The 20,590-nt window shown below is 42.1% G+C and overlaps 2 protein-coding genes across 3 annotated transcripts; one reads left to right on the forward strand and one right to left on the reverse strand.

Annotated features, from left to right (window-relative positions):
* Positions 1 to 165: 165 nt before the first annotated feature.
* klhl6 (kelch-like family member 6) lies at positions 166 to 6,541 on the reverse strand. The gene is made up of 7 exons (XM_030080092.1): positions 6,159 to 6,541; positions 5,896 to 6,061; positions 3,945 to 4,394; positions 2,779 to 3,016; positions 1,905 to 2,107; positions 1,583 to 1,796; positions 166 to 533 (listed from the first exon to the last, which is right to left on the reverse strand). The coding sequence occupies exons 1-7, from the start codon at positions 6,413 to 6,415 to the stop codon at positions 235 to 237; spliced, it is 1,827 nt and encodes a 608-aa protein (XP_029935952.1). The 5' UTR covers positions 6,416 to 6,541; the 3' UTR covers positions 166 to 234.
* Positions 6,542 to 7,809: 1,268 nt separating this feature from the next.
* LOC115379733 (immunoglobulin superfamily member 3-like) lies at positions 7,810 to 16,331 on the forward strand. 2 transcript variants are annotated; one of them, XM_030080577.1, is made up of 10 exons: positions 7,810 to 7,999; positions 8,787 to 9,161; positions 9,386 to 9,802; positions 10,708 to 11,112; positions 11,531 to 11,887; positions 12,412 to 12,783; positions 12,893 to 13,285; positions 13,953 to 14,366; positions 15,585 to 15,977; positions 16,110 to 16,331. In XM_030080577.1, the coding sequence occupies exons 1-10, from the start codon at positions 7,927 to 7,929 to the stop codon at positions 16,313 to 16,315; spliced, it is 3,405 nt and encodes a 1,134-aa protein (XP_029936437.1). In that variant the 5' UTR covers positions 7,810 to 7,926; the 3' UTR covers positions 16,316 to 16,331. The 2 variants fall into 2 exon arrangements, with proteins under 2 accessions (XP_029936437.1, XP_029936438.1); XM_030080578.1 differs by having other exon boundaries at positions 16,113 to 16,331.
* Positions 16,332 to 20,590: the final 4,259 nt, after the last annotated feature.

Genomic DNA, 20,590 nt, shown 5'->3' on the forward strand with positions numbered 1-20,590 from the left:
AGCAAAACTATGTCTTTATTAAAGTGTTTCACATTTAAACAGTCATTGCTGCAATAAAACAAAATTATTGCATTGCTAATATTTGCAACCAGTTTTGTCACTGGTAACATTCTCATTATAAACAGAGTGTTAAAAGTAACATTAGTTTTGTAAAATATCTCCCAAACATTGTCTTCATTCTCATGTCCCTTGCATTTTCTTGTTGACATACATACAAGATTGTGTGAGTCCATGTCATATGCAGTTTGCAGCCGGTGATAGTTTGTGTATATGTGTGTAGGACTTCATGAGAGTTACACTGCCATGGTGTGAGACTCCTAAAGGTAGCACACACTCCTCCGTCAGCGCTCCATTGGTGGTGTCCCAGCACATCACAGTGGATATGACTTGGTTCTTGTCATCACGGCCCCCGGTGATGAAGAGTTTGTTGTTGCAAGCAGCGATGGCGCAGCTTGCCCTCTCGCCCAGTCGGGTCACGAGGGACCAGGAGTCTGAGAGAGGGGAGTAGCAGTACATGGCGTGCATGGCACCACCTGAGAGCAGACAGGATAGTGACATAAAGTGTCATTAAAAAAAAAAAAAAAAAGTTGCATTTCCATTACTAAAATTCCTCAGCCAGTATTTCAAAAGCTCTGTTTTTGAAAACAGCTATTACATCAAGTGTAGTTACAACATTTGTATTATCCTCTTGCATTAAAACCTCATTGCCCTGACCTCATGGAAAACTGCATACTTCAACTTTCTCCTCCTCAACCTTGCCAGTTCCATGTGTGGCTTTGCTATTACAAATGCATGCATTCTGCACAGCCGAGCTTTGCCCAATCTCCCAAAATTTTATTGTAAATTCTAGTCCCAATCCCAAGGTTTCCAAAGATGCCAATATTCATTCATTTTCCATTCTCACTTAGTCCTATTCATGGTTGCAGTGGGCTGGATCCTCTCCCAGCACGCATATAACAAATGTATCATGCTGAAATGCAGGATTTACATATTTTCTATTGCATGTAATGGTTAGGGGAAACAATGGTATGCTAGATTTGAATATTTCACTCTATGTTTAAGTGTGATGTAGCTTCAGTGAAGCATTGCAACCAGCGGACACAGAAAATCTGTTAATGTGCCATGGGAATTTTTTGGAAACTTTAAAGCTACGTAACAGTTACGTCATTGTGAGCTACCTGACGTAGTTAAAAATTCCAACTCTTAAAACGGCTTATGTTAAACAAAAGTCCCTTTCTCTCTGGAAACTGTTTTAGCTTACACTTTTGAATCATCCCTCCCCGTGTTTATTTGCTGCCTAAAATACTATGTGTCAACAGGAAATTAAATTAAGGAAGTGGGGTGCTTTCATAATGCCAGGGAGTTCAAGTAATAGTGTCTAATAGTAGTCTCACGGTCTAATAATGACTTAGAAGAAAGTGTTGTATTTCCAGCAATCACTTGTGAGTGTATCAGTTTTCTCACATGGTGAGAAATTTGAAATTGAATTCTTCTACACTGTTAATTGCACACACACGCACACACACAATATACACATCAACACATGCAGTCACTCCCATAACTGTTTTTTAGGGCCACTCACCAACTACATAGATGCAGTCCTTGAATGTGACTGCGTTAGTGCATTTTGCTTCAATGGGGATGGGCGCCCGCAGCTCCCAGTTCTCTGTTCCTGGCTCCCAGCACTGAACCCTGTCAGTGGCCAGCTTCCCGTTGGGCCCGCCCCCAATCACATAGATCCACCTATCATAGCTTGCAGCAGCAAAAGAGCTCACACCTAGCAAAAGGGGTGAGACCTGGAAGAGGCACATAGACAGGATTTATGAGTTAACACATGGTGAATTAAAAAGCCGTGCACTTTGTGGACGTGTAATGTTATGTACTGTTAGTATTTAGTTGTTTACCTGTGTCCAGCGATTGTGAAAGGGATCATAAGCCTCAACGCTACTGAGTCTCTGAATCCCATCAAATCCTCCAAGTGCATAGACCTTCCCCCTGTGAACTGCCATCTTGTGTCTCCAGCGTCCAGTTAACAGGGGCTCCATCTGGATCCATCTGTCCAGAGCGCCATTATACTTCCAGACCTCATGTTTTGTCTCTTTACCGCCTGCAACAACAGGAGCATTCAGGATAACTGTAACAAACCACAGGCTCTAGCTTTCATCTCAAACTTAAAATGCTTTAGTAAATCATTAATAACATTTAGCAGTGGCAGGGTGATGATTTATGTTCTCTTTCACCTAAAAAATTTCAGCGAAGTGGCACATGACCCCAATAGTGAATGAGCATGACTGCATGTCTGGGTCATACACTGAGCCATCATTGTAGTAAAAGGGGGAATAAAGATGTAAAAACTCTAAAGTTTAGAGTTTTTACATGGTTTAGGGCCTAAACTATAATGACACCTCCAAATCCACCTCTGTTGGTGTAGGATTGTTTTACAACAGAGACAAAGGCTGATGTAGTTCCTGAGCCGAGGAGCGCTTAAAACCACAACATGTTGACACCTCTTCCTGTTGTTTCTGTTGAGCGGCACGTTATGGGCTGACTGACAGAAAGTTCGGTGTGACTGAAAGCACACTGGAACATATAAAAACAAGCTTCACAATAACCAATGTACATGCATGAAAACCTGCTTCTACTGTAATTTATCTGACACATTAGCATTTTGTGTTGAATTTTAAATTTTATTTGTCCTGGCAGGAATCAGTCACCCATATTCAACAATGCTTTGCATCTGTCAGAATATGAAAAACATATTGATGTGGTATTTCTTACCAGATATGTACACTTCATTGCGAAAGGTGATGCAAGCAAACTCCACCCATTTCTTGTTTTGGGACTCCTCTTCCATCTCTGTGATTGGTAACTTGGCGACCTCCAGCCGGCTGCGTCTAAGAGGGTCCAGACAAGTGACAGTGGAAATGAAGCGTTCGTCTTTAGTGCAGCCACCGATGATCATGAACACCTCTGATAAGAAGTGCCGCACACGGGGCTTGGTTCGCTCAGACACCACCTGTAAGTACATGACACAGTGCAGGGAAGCTTGTTACCAAATCATATGCTCTAAAACAATAACAATCTACCATCTGAAAAAGGGAATATCCAGTCTCGGGAAGTGTCTTCCAGCACAATACTAAAATAAATTATATTTTCATATTACTTTTAAGAGGATAACTTTGCCGTTGGTAAACAAAATGATACACTATTACACTTAAAATCACAGTGAAAAAGGAATTTGAGAGCATCTTCCATACATTCACCCATTTTTCATACTTGTTTGTTCCTAATTTAGGGTCAGAGGGCCTATCCCAACATGCACTGGGTGGAATGTAGGGAAACACGCTGGACAGGTAAGGACTAATGCACACATAAACAGGGAGGACATGCAAACTTCACACAGAAAGACCAAGGCTGAAATTTAAACCCAGGATCTTCTTGCTGTGAGGTGATGTTTTTAAGCAGCAAAGATCCACCGTGCATCTTAATTTCTTAATTTCTGTTAAAACAGGGCATTGGATGGGATATAATGTAGGTAGGGATCGTTCAAACATGTGAACAAATGGGACTGCAATTAGGGAATACCAGCCAGTTTAATGTGATGGGAGAAACAGAGGGGCATAGTGGCAGTAAAAATAATTAGATATGAAAACAGAAGAAAATAAAAACTTTGTTCTTCTTTTTTTTTTTTTTTTTTTTTTTTTTTTTTTTTTTTTTTTAGCCATTTGCTATTAAACAGGTGTATATTATGATGTGGAAAATGAGCTGAGCTGAAGTTCTTTTTTTAATTCATTGTGACTTTAAATGATCACTCACTGGGGCCTCTATATTTGAACAATTTTGTAGATCATGATCTTTTCACCCAAATAGTTAAAAAGTATTTAAAAGAGGAAAAAAACTCATATTACTGGAGAAAACCCTCATTGTCTCCCCCGTATACTGACCTCCCTGCCAGACAGGTGATAGATGCGTGCCTCCTGCAACAGAGGAAATGCCCCACTGCAGTGGCGAATCAGCTCATCTGATTCCACTTTTTCCACAAAGTATGCTGGCTCCAGCAGCGGCAGTCGCACATAAGACAGCAGCCTGGCCAGCAACGGACACCGTTCATCCTCCTGGCCTCTCACCCAGCACATCAGTGCTTCAAAAACACACTCCTCACAAGTCACGTTGAGGTCATCCCTCTGCAGGACAGACTCCAGAGCCTCCGCTGGCATTTCTAGGAAGTCCTCCTGCTGGATGACCTGGGAGAACTCAGAGATGATGTAGTCCTGAGCCCTGATCCTCAGAGCCGGTAGAGCGTGACTGTCAGCCAGGCGTAAGACCCCAACGCAGCTCTCCGGGTGGAGAGACTTGCTCAGAAAGCCAGCACATGCATCCACCACACGCAAGAACTAGAGGAGGAGGGGGAAAGTAGCATGAGGGTATGAGCAAATCCAGTGAATATCCCCTAACTTACCCAGTTTCCCTCATTTCTAAATACCACAGATGCCAAACCAAGCCAGATGCCAAAATGTTTATTTGCTTTAAACAGTGCATTTAAATCTTTAATCAATGAAAAGTAAACTTTGAAGCACTGTCTTATGATTGTGTAAACTGGCTCCCGCTGCCTATATTCTGCTATATGATAAACCACAATCATGTGGCACCTACAGGGGCAAAAACAACTTTTATTGAATGTGCACTATGAAAAATTGCTGTGGTTTGACTGAGGTGAGGATCCTTTAGACTCAGCTTACAAAAATGTGGAATAAGCACTTATCAGTGAGTGGCCTGAAGATTGAAAAAAAAAAAAAAAGCATGCAAACTACAGTATGCACGTATACCAGTCATTTGTCAGGTGCTGGTTGAGTCAAAGGGGTCCTCGCCTCAGTCGACCCTCGTCAGTTTTGCATAGTGCAAATTTAGCTATAAAAATACTATTTGATCTATGAACTGTGTCCTACGGGAAGGGGTATGAGCACATCCAATTTCAGCGAAAAACTGAGTAAGCACACTGACGCATGCACATAAACACACATAAACACACACATATACATGCACACACACACCTGGGCAGCCCCCCACCCAGCTGGGTGGCCCAGCTGCGTTGTTATATTGAGCCTGAATGGAAAATTGATCCTGAATGTAAACAACTGGGCAACTTTCACTTCCCTGTCTGAGCTCTTACATCAACTCAGATTTCACCCACTCAGATGCTTCTTACGTGCAGGAAAAACTATCTTAGATGAGAGAAACATAACAAACTGAATGTCACACGGTCCCTGATTGGTTCAAAAATAGCGCCTGACAGGTGTGTCATGTAGTCAAGCCCTGTATCATGGGGGTCTGTAGGCTATGTTCATGCTGTTGATGCATCAGTTGTTCCATCTCACCTCAGGGGAAAATTCAGTGACATTCAATGACAATGCTGTACTATGTTACCTAAAACAACAAAGCATCTCTGTCGGGTGAAAACTTCTTAATTTCAGTTTTGAAATTCGTTGTTGTTTAGATACGGGGCTGACAGCATGATAGCAGCAAAAATGAAAGTTGTTTTTTTTATCATTTACAGTAAAAGACATGTTACTTCTTGTAAGTTGGAATACCAAAAAGTGGTTCCAATGACAAATATAAGCCAAAATGAACAGTTAGTAATTATTTAGAGACTTTTTTATTTTTAGAGTGTCTCAATTCTTAATGCTCTCCTAAGCATTAATTCTTAGTACTTGATCATTTGAGTGTGTTTATTATTGATAATGTGTTCAAGTATGACTGGGAATTCTATGTGTGGATTACAGCAAATACTGATTGCAGTTTTCACAGAGTGTTCAAGTCAGTTATCTTCATTATAATTTCCTTTGACATTTAATGTTTCACAGCATGCCGTTTCCAGCTTTTTAAATTGTATTTTACCTGGAACTGACTGGCGGCCTCTAGTATTTTCTGAACGTTGCCGTGTGTGATGATGGCTTGGCTTGTGTAGGTGTAGTCCAGGAGAAAACGCATCGTCTCACAGTCCAGCCCCTTTATCTCCACTCGTTCCTCATGACTCTCCCTCAGACCACTGCAGAACATCGCTCTGCAGAAAGACACCCAATCACAAAAAAACTCAAGTAAGAGCAATCACATCGCCGGACAGGTTTATGTGACTGATGGGTTTGATTGATTATTTGTACCTGAAGTAGTGACTGGCAGCAGCAAGTACAGCTCTGTGGCAAGAGAAGTCCTGTCCCTCAACGCTCAGAGTCACGTCGGTCAGCTCTCCACTCACACGCAACGTCTCCATGCCTCTCTGGAGCTCCCCAGGCAGGCCTCCATCTTCCCAGCATAACTCACTTGAACCTCCCACACTGTCCTTCTCCTCCTCTGCATTGGAGTTATCGCCAGCCAGGGGCAAGGGACAGTCTGTAGTCCTCTCCAGCGAGTCACTCATCTTCACTGCAACACCATGTGAAACTCACTCTAAGGCAACGAACAAACACCTACACAGTATTCAGCTACTTCAGGTGCACCAGCACTACGAAAAAGATGAAAAATACCCCCCATGTGGTGTGCGCTCGTACAGTTCTGTGGGTTCGAGCTCTCAGAGTGTCTTTTCCTGTTTTCTTCACACTTCCTATTCCTGTTCTTATTGGTTTGTGATTGGTGGATGTACATTCTGTGGAAGATATGTAGCAATGGTTGTTTTCTAGATACTTCCTCTTCTGAAGTCACGCCAGGCTGCAGCCTGAGCTGTGTCAATATCCTCTGATTTTATATCCTCTAATTTAAAAAAGAAATCTGAATCACAAATGCTGGGCCGTTTCTTACAGACCTGACCGAATAGTCATCACCCTAATATTTCTTAGCTGTTTAGAGAAGTGTCAGTTTTAGGTATAATATACTGAAATATATTCTTTCACTCACTTTCCTATCACTGTCAACTGACTCTCACTTCCTGTGGTAAATCCCATCCACCTGACACCTATGTGGGCTAAAACAAATCATACAAAGCATAAAAATACTGTTTTATCTAGCTATGTCCTACACTGATTCCTTTGTCTTTACTCTGATGTTGACAGCTTTGCTTTGTTGTTATTTTTTTTTCATCAGATAAATATAATTTCCCAGTATCTTTTCCATAAAAAAAAAAAAAAAAAAAAAAAAAATTCTAGTTTTTATAAGGAATGGCAGTGTGTTATGTTTTCTCACATACTTACAAGTATAGTTCATAATTAAAACTGACATGCTCTCACCACCAAGTGGCACTATTGCTTCCTTTATGATAGGCTGTCTTTTTGTCTGTTCTCCACAGTAAGGACAAGCCAGAGCTTGCACATTATCCATACCTCTTCATTCCCCCCAGAACATAAATGTCACCCATTTCTCACCCTGTTGATGATTGGTAGCCTGTGATATGATGTCATATCACAAATGATCATCATTAACCTAGACATGTGTTGTTGGCCCTGGCTCTCCTTAAACCTGATGTGGAAAAGGGGGTATTGATGCTGTGTTCTTTTGAAATAGAAACCTGTGCAAGTTTAAAGAAAAGCAGATTTTTAAGATAATATATTCCACTTGAATACAACAAAGCCATGTGATAAGAGATCATTATCTCACCCACAATCTATATTTGTTCTCTGGATTATAATGTACCATTCACACATATTTGCACACATGCAAACTTTTCACACCTTTGAGCAAGTGACAATGACTGGCACGTTTCAGTTGCCTCTACCATGCAAAAGTATTGACTATGCAGTTGTCAGGAAACCTTTCAGACTTCCGCCTATATGCACAGGAAGCCTAAACCACATTATAACACTGCACAGTGCACAAAAGGCAGACAGATTTCACACACTCACACACACACTCACACACAGAGATAGATAGCCAGATGGACCTGAGCATAGCACCAAGTGTTATAGTATGAGTGCTGTGTATTAGTTTAACAGGTTCAGGATGAGGTGTTTCCTGCAATCCCTTTGGAGGGCCAGTGTGCTGTTCTGTCTGGGTCTACTTGTGATTCACTGTGGTAAGATTACCAGTTTGGCACATCACACGAAATTCCAGCATTTGCATTCAATTGTGCGAAGTGGTGATGCTGAGTCATACTGTGATGCAGCGGTCCTGAAAGTGTAATATATATAGTTGTCATATTTTTTTTTAATAGATTGTTAAAGTCAGTTATTGGAAGATAATGAAGAAAAAAGATCAAGAAGCTTGTTTTTTTTCTTCTGTTGAGCATGTCTTAGGTGGAGCGTACAGTAATTATTTCTGCATCTGTCACTTCACTATTGTTCTATTTTCTTCATGAGAATAGTCACGGTTGTTTGTCTTGACTACACAGATCTGATAGATCTCAAGGGAGGCTTACTATACTTTTAAAACAGCATTGTTATCAAACTGCATTTTACAACAATGCTATGATGAAACATTGTGACACACTGTATCTCGGTTGCGACTTAACTATAGGATTTACTTCCCTTTTTATCTTATAACATCTTGGACGCATTGCATATCATCTTGACACAAGCAAAGTCTGACATTGGCAAATGATTTCTGTCAAACAGAAACAAAGCTACAAGTTCTTATTCTTTTCATTCATTACAGCCCAAAAAAAAAAAAAAAGCATCACACCATCAGTTCGCAGAGGTTTAAAGAGTAATGGATAAGTCTGTTAGAGAGTTTTGTGTGCATAAAACAACAGTGCACAAAGGAGGGCTGACTCTAGTGTAACACTTGTTTCAAACATGACTGACATGATTGACTTGACACTGGATTAACTCATTTTTCAACATCTGGATTCTGTCTGTACACAGGAGAGGCCAGAGTGCTGACTGAAGTGCCGCCTGGCCCTCTGTATCGTGTGGTAGACTCCGAACTGTCCATCTCCTGCAATGTGAGTGGCTTCCGCAACAACAATACTAAGAAAGAATTTGAATTCCGTATGTACAGGCCCGCCAATCCCAATTCTGAGATCAACATCATCAGCAGCAGAGAGAAAGACTTCAGCTATGCCATCTTTGACCAGCGCGTGAGAAATAAGGAAGTCACTCTGGAGTATGTGTCGCCAAACTCAGTCTTCTTTAAGATAAAACATCTACAGAAGGGTGACGAGGGGGAATATGAGTGCTTTGCAATTAATATAGAAAGTGGTTATGATGGAATCTACGCTGCAAAGATCACAGTTAAAGGTAATCATGTTTTTTTTTTAATACTCAGTCCCCATTCTTTACTAGTTCTAACTAAGCTTAGATATTTATCACAATCATTTCATCATTACAACTCTAAACCAAGCTGATCAAAGTCTGTATGTCAGCATTGTGAAACATGAGTAAACAGTAAACAGTCTGGTTGTTAAAGATAAGTTTTCTGTAATTTTAATGTCTTGATGTCTTTCTCTGATGTGGTGCTACAGTGATCGACAACTCCTTAATCGTTTCATCACCCATGCCTCCCTCTGTGAGCCATAATGAAGGCGACACCCTGACTCTTACATGCCAAGCCTCCAGCAACACTGTTCAGCACACCCATCTGTCTGTTACCTGGTACCTCCATAAAGATGGGGAGGACCTGGCGCACCCCATCATCTCTCTGGATAGGGATTTCACGCTGAGTCCAGGGCAGGGGTTTGAGGGGCGCTACCAGTCTGGACTTATTCAATTAGACAAGGTGGGCGAGGCCACGTACAGGCTAACGATGGCTCAGCTGGAGCCATCAGACCAGGGCAAGATCCACTGCCAGGCTGAGGAATGGATCCAAGATCCTGACCGCTCCTGGTACTCCATCGCACAAAAGGATGCGGAGGCAACCACGCTGACTGTCAAAGCCAAAGGTTAGAGGCATCTCATCATTTGGTTGCTTTTACATTTCATGTCTAGTACACATTTTTGTGTGTGATATAAGTTGCTACTTGAGCAGACTTAGAACACTTCCCTTCAAAGGGATGTGGCTGCCTGACAGGATGTATGTGGCTGTGGCTCTTAACCCGTGAAGTCTGACTGTGGTATTGTATGGTACACTTGTAGACAGAGGACAGAGAAAAGCTCATATAGCTCAGAGAATAAATTGATTTTTATTTTCCTCAAGAGACGTAATAACAACAGCAATCAGCCAGAAATCTCCCCACTTATCTGGTATCATACTTTGCATAACAGTCCAGTTGTAAGAGGTTTCTGCAGTTTTTAATCTCCACCCTGCTGGGCCCATTGAACGGGACCATAACATTACAAGCAAATGCTGCACAGCCACGTTTTCTTGAAACCCACAGAACTTTCCTTTGAAATTCTAGTCAACATCCCAATATTTCCAAAGATACCAAATATATCCTGCTGAGTTCCAGGGAAATGTGTTTAAAATGATGCATAAGACATCTAAATGTTTTTCATTTGTGGTAATGGTGCAGCCTTAACAAAATGCCAGCTTGGGTTTGAATATTTCACTCAAGCATGCTATAGCTCCAATGAAGCGTATGAGTGAGTAAACACCGAATATGTGTGTGACTTTATCATACAGCATGGATTTTTTTTTCTAACTTGGAAGACACTGTCCAGGAAATTTAAGGGGAGGTGAAGATTCAAGAGGTGAAAAGTCCATACAGACTGAGAGCAGACCAGATCTCTCTTCTGTCCACCTGTCTTCCAGGGCCATTACAGTCCTTCTCAGATGTACTTTATTTTTTATGCATTGCTACATTTCCCATCTCACTGTACTTATTTTTTTTTTTTTTATCTTGGGTAGAAGTGGTGTCAGACAAGAGCTCTCTGGTGGTAACCATATCAGCACAGCAGACGGGGCTGCAGGAGGGGCAGGAGTTGTCTTTGTCCTGCAGTGTGGACGCTCAGGACATCGCAGAACGGTTCTTCTCTGTAGCCTGGCTCCGGGAAGGTGTGGAGCTGGCACGCATCGGCCCCACAGGGGTTCTGTCTGTGGGGCCACTGTACAGTGGCCGAGAAAAAAAAGGTGAGCTGAGGGCAAGCCGGATCAGAAACCAAGATCACCAGCTCATTTTGCAGCCTGTCGGGACCAGTGACCAGGGAGAATACATGTGCAGAGCATGGCCTGAGGACAGAGATGCAGATGGGAGGTTCACACAGGGAGCAGCCAAGGACTCCAATTCTCTTTCAGTCACTATCTCAGCCGCAGGTCAGTCAGAACAAAGCCACATAAATAACACATATTAGCACACTGCAACACAAATCATTTAGTCTCATGTTGAGTCTGAAAAAGTCTTTCTCTTAAAACGATAAAAAAAAAAAAAATCTGCCTGTGGGATGAGATAATCCTGCTTGTTTTCAACCCTAAATATAGTTGTTGCCAGAATATTATTGAATCAAGTGAAACTTTCTGAAACCAGTAGGATGATCTGCTTTATTCTGCCTTGTTTCAACATCCCAGAAAACACCCCAGAACAAATGATCGCATCATAATGGCAGATTTTTTCACATGTTTCAAGAAAAACAGGATTTTTAAACTGAACATGTGGCTAAATGACAAATCAAGTGCACAGTCACCCCTTCTGTCTGCTGCATGATGATTCACCCCATCTTTTCTCTGGTCACAGAAAGTGGGCTCTCAGTTGAAATGGAGAAGAAGAACGTGAGAGTTAATGAAGGTGACAGGCTGCAGCTCACCTGTAAGGTGCGTGGGGTCAAGAGTCAGCTCTCCGTCACGTGGCAACACAAATCCACACCAGCGGGCATCAGCAATGTCATCGCTCTCACTCAGGAGGGGGTTATGGTTGTTGGACCAAATTTTGCAGAGCGCAAAGTTGTTGCAATGCGTCCAGCAACTGACACCTTCACCCTGGAGCTGAATGAGCTCACACCGTCTGACTCTGGTTCCTACCAGTGCACGGTGACTGAGGGGACCACAAGCAACAGCCAATCAGATTCTGGCAACGTGTCAGTCACTGCTGTTGGTAAGGCCTGCTACCACCATGGTACATGTGCGTTTTGTCATCATGGTGGTGTCTATATGTCTGCCTGTTTGTGTCTAGAGCCATTTTTCTGAAAAGAAGAACACCAGATTAATACACAGCAGAGTCTGCATACTTACACTTTGCTGCATACTTTTTGCATATTAAAAGGAAAAGGGTGATTTCCTTGAACCCCCTATACAGTATCTACTAACCATAACAGATATGCTGACATAGAAAAATTTGCTAATTAATGCACTCATGAGCTTAATTCATAAACTCAAGACTGTACTGGTAGAGTTAACTCACAAGATAGCTCCAGTATCTTGTGTAGTAAAAAAAAAAAAAAAAAAAAAAAGGGAAATTAAATTGGAAACTGTGCAAAGCAGTGCAAAATCTGTGACCATGTGAGTATGACTGACACTCTTTGGACATGTCATGAAGCCACAGTTTTTTTAAAGTAACAGAGCCAGACAACTTCCCCTTTCTTCTTACTCACCACTACCTTTGTTCTAATTGTCTTACAGAGTCCCTTTTAAAGGTGCGTCTAACAAATCGCAACCCTGTAGTGACTGTGGGAGATGAGGTGGAGCTGGTGTGTCGGCTCAACGGGCCACGCCTGCCAGTGACGCTGAGGTGGAGTGTTAAGCGTGGTGACTCGTCTCCAGATACCATCTTGACACTGGCTCCTAATGGTGACATCGACTGGTCAGGGGACCAGAGCCGCTACCAGCTGAAGTCGGAGAACTTTGGAGATGAAGTCCAACAGACTCTGCTCATCACTGGTGCAAGCCACAGGGAGGCAGCACTCTACCGGTGTGAGGTGTCTGTCTTCTTAGAGAACAGACACAAGAGGATTCCTCCATCCAACCTGCTGGCCCTGATGGTGAAAAATCCAGGTACTGCTGACCGTCATAAGACTCCATGTCGTCTTGGTCAGGCTCTTGTGTATTGTGCTCTTTTTTTTTTCACCATATGCAATTTTGTGTCTGTGTCTCCCTCTCTTAGTGAGCAAACTTGCTCTGGCCTCCACCCCGACTGTGAAAGGAGACATTAACACCGACATAGAAATAACATGCTCAGTTACCAAGCCAACCTCTACCACCTCTCGCTTTGCTGTCACCTGGTTGGTCCAACAACAGGCCAAGACCATGACCATTTTAACATCTGACCGTGATGGTGTGGTAACATTTGGACCCCAGGTAGAGTCAAGCCAAGGCCAGCGAATCAGCATGATGCGCAGTGAGGGCCCTAGCTTTGACTTGACTATCCGGCAGGCTCGGATCGGGGATAGCGGGTTGTATTTTTGCAGGGTGGTGGAGTGGCTACAGGATCCTCGAGGTCAATGGTATGAGCTTCCGCCAGTCAACAAAACCACAGAACTTAACCTCACTGAGCCACGTAAGTTGCTGTATTTTATTAGCGCACTGCAAATGTGTGAAGAATCAACAAAATGCTTATCACATAATGTAACAACATTTAACTCACACTAGGCTTGGAACAATATATCGGCAGACTGTATCAGTATCAGCCGATATCAGCTTTAAAAAACAATATTGGTTTTGTTTACTGTGATATTTGGGTGACTGTAAACTTTTGTGAACTTTTGACATTTTTTCAAAGAACATGTCATTCATTAGCTTCAGAGCAAAACACCTATCTTCAGGCAGGCCTGTCAGAAAATCTGAACCTGTTTGGCCCTTTGATTTGAATTTTGATTCTTAACAATAATAAATTCATATCAGTATTGGTATTGGCTGTTACAGGTGACTCCCATGTGAAGCTGCCCATTGACACTGATTCAAGATCAGACTTTGATAATACCTTAACCTTTAAATGTTCATTTGAAAAGGGACTAAATCAAAAAGCTGATCTGTGAATAGAGCTCAAGGGCAATTTCACCCTGCGCCATAATGGGTAGGGAGATTGTAGATATTAGTATTACCCTCAAAATACTGTTCCATTCCTAACTCATACCATTCTAAATCAGTCTAATTTGACAGAATATTGAGTTCTCCATCAACTTGCCAACGTTTCCTCTCTCTCTGTCCTCTCATTTTCCATGCAGTCAATGACTTGAGTATGGATAAGACAGAGCAAGAGGTGACAGCCAAGGAGGGAGCTGAGGTGGACCTCATGTGTTCCCTTACCTCAGGTGCATTCAGCCCTTCTTTTCTCTACACGCTCACTTGGCTCTACACAGCATCTGATCGCTCTGTCATGAAGGTCCCCCTGGTGAAGCTTGATCACACCGGTCTACTGAAATACCCAACAAACAAGCAACTTTTGGGCCTGCAGAGGAGGATTCGTCTCTCCAGGCCCACTCCCAGCAGTTTCCATTTAGGAATTCAACCGGCCCATGAGGGGGACAGTGGAACCTACCAGTGTCAAGTGGAACAGTACCAGCTGGATCCCCAGGGTCACTGGCAGCAGAAGGCCTCAGACGATTCTGGGCCAATCACCCTCAGTGTAAATACTACAGGTACGACCAGATCTTTTGCAAAAATAGTCCAGTCATTTTATGAAAAAACCTAGGACAAATTGCAAGAGAAGCAAACTCAACTGATTTTGTATCCTCAGTATGTCCTGAGTGAGGGAAAAAAAGGTCCTAAGGAATCCCATCGGTGGAAAGTTTTGAAAATCACCTATAAATGACCATATTATACCAAAAAAACACCCTTTTTAACACACAGGTGAAAGGGGTTCAAAATTTTACTTTCAGATATCACTATAAAAATTCACAAGTTGATTACACACACAAAGACAAGAAAAAAAGTCAATTACAAGTTATTTTAATTATTCTGTTTACACATGCATATCACACATTATCTGATTTGATAAGCACTAATTGGAATAAATGGCAGAACAGATACTTAGACAGTGAATGAAAAGGTTACTATACATATAGTAACCTTGAATTAAAAGGTTACTATATAACAGTGAATTAAAAGGTTACTATATATATATATAGTAACTTTGAATTAAAATGGGATTCCTTGGGACTTTTTTCCTCTCACTCAGGACATACTGAGGATACAAAATCAGTTGAGTTTGCTTCTCTTGCAATTTGTCCTAGGTTGACCCCAATTTTGGCCTAAAATTACTCTACTGACTAAAATGTAGAACACAAGTAGACCATTATCATCCACTGCTGAGTGTGTGGGTTGTTTGATGCTACTGTATTGTACTGTATTGTATGCTTGTGGTGATATTATTGATGGCGCTGTGCTGGTTGCGACCTGCACGTCATCATGTGACTCAATCCGACTTATAACTGCCGCTCATTATATTGTGTCTTTCAACATCGGGGTCTTTGTATCTGGCTTCCGTGAAGCTTTCCTACCTACCTGTTTTTATTTATTTACTTACTTAGTTATTGATGTTTTTATTTATTTATTCACCTCCTTTCCCTCAATCCTCATTGTAAAATTAGGATTGAAATGCATTGAGCAGACTTACCTTTTAATTAAAAGTTAATGAAACATTTATGCAAAATTGTTGAGGGTCATTGCCAGGAATAAAGACATGTTCTATCAAGTGAATTGGTTGACTGTTAAATTAAATGCTCATTCCACATTTTTGTCAGTTGTGTTTAAAGGTCCTCAATTAAATCAACCCTCTGCAATTTTGCATAGTGCACCTTTAAATAAAACATTATGCAGTGCCATAAAAGTGTTTCCATCTGTGTGCTTTTTGACAGTGAGTCACCTGTCTGTTGAAAAAGAAGATATGAACCTGAACGTGACTGGATCCCAGGACTTCTCCATCCCCTGTCACATCACTGCACAACCAAGCCAGTCATCCGCCATCCAGGTCACATGGTTTTGGCAGAAGGAGACAGACACTGAACAACTACCCATCTTCACGGTCTACAGAAACTCCACCCTGGAAGACAGGAGTGGGAGAGGAAACCGGCTCAGATTTGACCACCCCGTCCCCAACCACTTCAACCTCACAGTCCTCAAGTCAATTCCTGGAGATAGTGGCCTGTATTTCTGTGAGGCGGAGGAGTGGCTCTTATCTCTGTCCCAGGGCTGGAGGAAGGTGGCAGTGGACAAGTCAGGGAATTTGTCTGTCAGTGTCCATACAGAAGGTAAACACAGCATGATTTGATTTGCCTTGAATAAATATCAGTTCGTCGTTTCAGACATCAATTTGTAAGTCTGATCGAGTACCAATATATTTTCTTGCCACAAGTAACGTCTGCTCGTGTCTTTGCCTTCAGCAGGGGATCATGACGCAGTCTCCTCTCCAGGATGTTCCTCGAGCATCGCACTAGGTGTTCCTATAGCTGTTATCGTCTGTTTAGTGATAGCTGTCATCTTTCTGGGGCTGAAGATATGCAGGGGCCAGACTTCAGGAGCAAAGAAGCCAAACGACTCTCTGTGGGCAGAGAAGCATCCCCTGGAGCCCAAACCCAGTCCAGAGTAGGAGAAGAGGAGAGGAGAGAAGAAATGCTGTCGGAAAAATCATGTATTGAATTTTAGTAAGATTTTATTTTTAGTAAGATTTTTTTTTATTGAAATACTTATCTTTGTATTTTTTTTTTTTTTTAGTTATTGTAAAGTTATTGTAAGTAAACTGTCATTTGCAGCACTTTTGAGGTAGGACACATGACCATGTCTTCAGAATAACTGCAGTGATATCTGTAACTAAGTTCAGAGTTTCTTTTTGAAATCAATCTCTGATGCTGTTTTATATAAATGTAGTCTAAATGTTGTACTTTCATACAGTTGGGAATAATTTTCCCTGTTTGAACTTCATTAAACCGCTGAAAAATAGGGAGGCTGTTCATTTCTTAGTCACAGCTTATTTGCATAATCACCAGCTTCTTTCTGCCTACAATGGACAGTTGAACTAGGCAGCAGCTCAAATTTGTGGGTTTACACTCACAAAGCGACATACTCTGACTTAAAGATTTAGCTTGAACCAACCTACCACTCAGCTTGGTGTAAAAAGAGGGTGCGATGGCTATGCAAGAGAAAGAAAGGCATATTCTTGTTATCTATCAAAAGTATGTCACTGCCAGGAAGAAATCAGAGTGGCATTTCAAGCGGGCGAAGAAGAGTGAGCAAGGCACGCAATGTGGTAAAGATTTAAAACTTTCCTCCGGCTCTATGTAGCACGATGTTGAGACTATCAGGAAGTGTGCTGTGGTTTTTTTGTGAACAGAAGATGACTGTGGTTGCCACAGCTGTGAAAATGTGTCACATATATGTAGAGTCCTGTTAACCTGTACGATGTTACATTTATTCAATGCAAAAGTATATCACATGCATTTTTTTTTTTTTTTTTTTTTTTTTGCTTGACTGTGCTCATTTGCTGTCATGACTTACTTTCTTCTTGTTGTCATGGTTGTCATCTTTTCTGACAATGACCATATCTGATTTTTTAAACATTAGTGATTAAACAGACAGACTGATTTCTAGTGCACACAATCACTTATGGAGAGGAAATGGGACTCTGTGTGTGTTGGCTCTTATGCGTGTGAATGGGTGCATGTCTGAATGCATGTGAGTTCTTAAAGCCGCCTGTCTTAAGGCCACTTTCTGAGTTTTAACAGATGTTCCTGCCCAACAAAAATGGCTGATGGAATATAAACATCCCCAAATTAAAGCAGAATAGAGTCGCTGCCTCTCTGTCTCTTCCTCTCTCTCTCCCTCTCTCTCGCTCTCTCTCTCTCTCCTTCTACATCAGCCCTATCAATGTTTAACACCCCATCTGTGTGAGAGACTAGAATAGAATCCATTTCTTCCTCTCACTTTTGAGGAAACAGGCCTGGACACCATATTCCTCCCATATGGAGAAAAGCTCTTGTCAGCTGAGTGTACACCAGTCATGTACAACCTGAGGTAAAAGGAACAGTGGTTTCCTAAAGAATGTGAAAGTCTAAAGCATAGTGAGGAACTTAAAGGCTGAGTGTAGTCGTTTTGGCCCCAGAGAGAGATGTAGTTCTGTCTTTGGTCTTGAATTATGCCGGCCCTTCACAGTCTAGTGGGCTGGCTCCCTTAGAAGAGAAACACTCTTAAAATCTCCCTCTCAACTTTTCTGCTCCCTCGTGTTTCCATGGCAATGCCTGGCACAGCAAACAATGAAAGATTGAATTTGGGAGGCAAATCAATGATTGTGTCTATGCAGCAAATGCTAGACATAACTAGGATATACTGGCATGTGCTATGGCAACCATGCTAGAAATCCATCATCATTCACTTGTACCTGTATTGGTACTGCTGCAGCCACCGCAGCCTGTTCCTTTGAAGTGGCAAAAGGTGGGGGCATTACCATCAACACATGCACAGTCAGATTGTTTCATGAACCTGGTGTCTTTCAGGTAACTTGCTACTAGTCATTTCCTTCCTCTTTGTAAATTTGCCCAACATTGCGTTTTGGTGGTTGCACAGCTGCATGGTGTGTATGCCTTCTAGGACTATATCTATAATCTTTTCCCCTCCAAATCAATTCATAGATGTTAGAAGGCATTTGGTTCTCTGTTTGCTATGCGTGTCGTTTGGTGTTTTTGACTGATTATCTCCATTCCTTTGATCACATTCCAGATCTGAACTGGCTTCAGCCCAGTGGCCCGTCCCTGAGGTTCCATGAATCCATTGACTCAATGAAAATCATACAGCAACTGTGTAAAATATGACACTGTAGTTTTTAAGTGTTACATATAGATAGACGCACACACACACAGACACAGACATGCACAGTTGACAAAGGGCAGTCAGATACAATGCAAGGCAGCGATATCTATGGCAGGAGTTGAAGCAGCCACTATCTGCTTGATTAGGACTGAGGCTGGGGGGGACAATTCTGAAAGCAAATGTAATTTTTCAAAGTAGTCAAAAGTCAATTTGAATACTTATTATGACTGAACCTACCATGCACTGAGTATGTCATGTCTTTCATAGAGTTATCTCAAGCGACGAGTCCTTGTGGGTCTGTATGAGACATTTAACAGTTGCTTGTTTGTGTGTGACTGTGACTGTGTGTGTGTGTGTGTGTGTGTGTGTGTGTGTTTGCTATATATTCATGTAAGTGGGAGAGAGAGAGAGAGAGAGAGAGAGAGAGAGAGAGAGAGAGAGAGAAAGAAACAAAACAACAGAGAAATAATTCTTTTCCATTCCAAACACACACACACACACACACACACAAAACATAAAAACAATAAATGGCACAATTAATCAAAGTTAGCCCCAAAACTCCATCCTCAGTGACAGAATACAAAGTCCCAGCTGGGATAACAACGGCAGAGGGAAAGAGACACTCAAACCGCCATCTGTATGAATTACATAATGCCACTTCTGAAATCTGAAAGTCCTCTTTTTACCACTTTTTGCCTCCTTGCCTAAATTCACTAAATCTCTTTGCTTATGGCCTTAACTCCTTTCCGTTCTCTTCTGCCCTGTCTTGGCTTTGATATTCCCTTTCCTCACGGGGAGAGACACAGGCCCATTAGAACAGCCGTCTGTTCCTTGGCTGAACCAAAGGCTCCGTGGTTTTATTCTCTGTTGCTCTCTCTTTCACACGCTTGTCGTCATCTGTCAACACTAGAGGGAGCAATTGTTACCCATAAGCACATTAGACAATCAACAGATAAAGGTGAGATGAGGGAAGGGTTAGTCAGAGTTTCTCAGTGCTCGACAGTCACCATGGTACCCAATCTGAGCATCTGATAGGATTTCTACCCAGGCACACACAGCAGCTTAGCCGGTCTTACAATAGAGCCAATAGATTTTATTTTGTGCCATCTGAAGTTGATGTGAGCTCTCTCAGTGCTTAGTACTTGAAGCTTGGTGAAATTGGTAGGAGTGTGTATGTGTAAAAGGAAAAAATATATATATAAAGAGCTGAATTCAGGGACAGAGATGGAGAGAGAGAGAGAGAGAGAGAGAGAGAGAGAGAGAGAGCAACGGATAAAGAGAGCAACTGAAAAGCAGGTTATGAGTTTGTGTGTGTGAGGTTCTGTTTTTGATTGAGGTGGGGGGATGGTGAGTGCGATGTCTCAGAGGATGTGAAGGTGTGATGGTGACACTTTCAGACTACACATTGTCACCCCAGGCAGCGTTTGATGAAACGGCCCCCCTGGAGCAAACTGAACTCTTAACCAGAAGCATGTGATGAGTGACACTCCTGTCAGACCCAGCACATAATTACAGAGAGAGAGGGAATTATAGCGCTCTTTACTTCATTTGCTCGACCCGACTGCCAAAAACACATACGGCACGCATACAGATGCACACAGACGTATAGACTCTTAGCTGCACAAAGCTGTCTGCCTTTTCTTGCTGAGGCCTGATGGTTATCCCCAGAGACAGCACCGACTGGTAGAAAGAGCTGGAGAGTCCAAAACAAAAACAGCTTAAATGGTGCAATATGAAGTAATAGCCTGTTCTGCTCACTGTCAAGGGAGCTCTCAACAAACTCCGAGCTCCCAGTTCTCTTTCACCAGTGTCTCCTCACATGCTGCACAGACGAGCACCCCAGAGCTGCTTTACCCATCTACCTACTGTTATTATATAGCTTGTAAAACAAAGATTTGATCTTTTGAGGCTTTTTTTCACTTAAGGGTACAGCAGTGTTTTGATGTTAAATTTGCCCTCCTCTCTCTCAGAGGTACTACATATTTATTTATTTATTTATTTACAGTTTATGTGTGCGCAAGTGCACACATGTACCTGCATGCATGTGTTTGTGTGCGTGCCG

This window comes from Myripristis murdjan, chromosome 21, assembly GCF_902150065.1.
Source record: "Myripristis murdjan chromosome 21, fMyrMur1.1, whole genome shotgun sequence".
Lineage (NCBI taxonomy): Eukaryota > Metazoa > Chordata > Actinopteri > Holocentriformes > Holocentridae > Myripristis > Myripristis murdjan.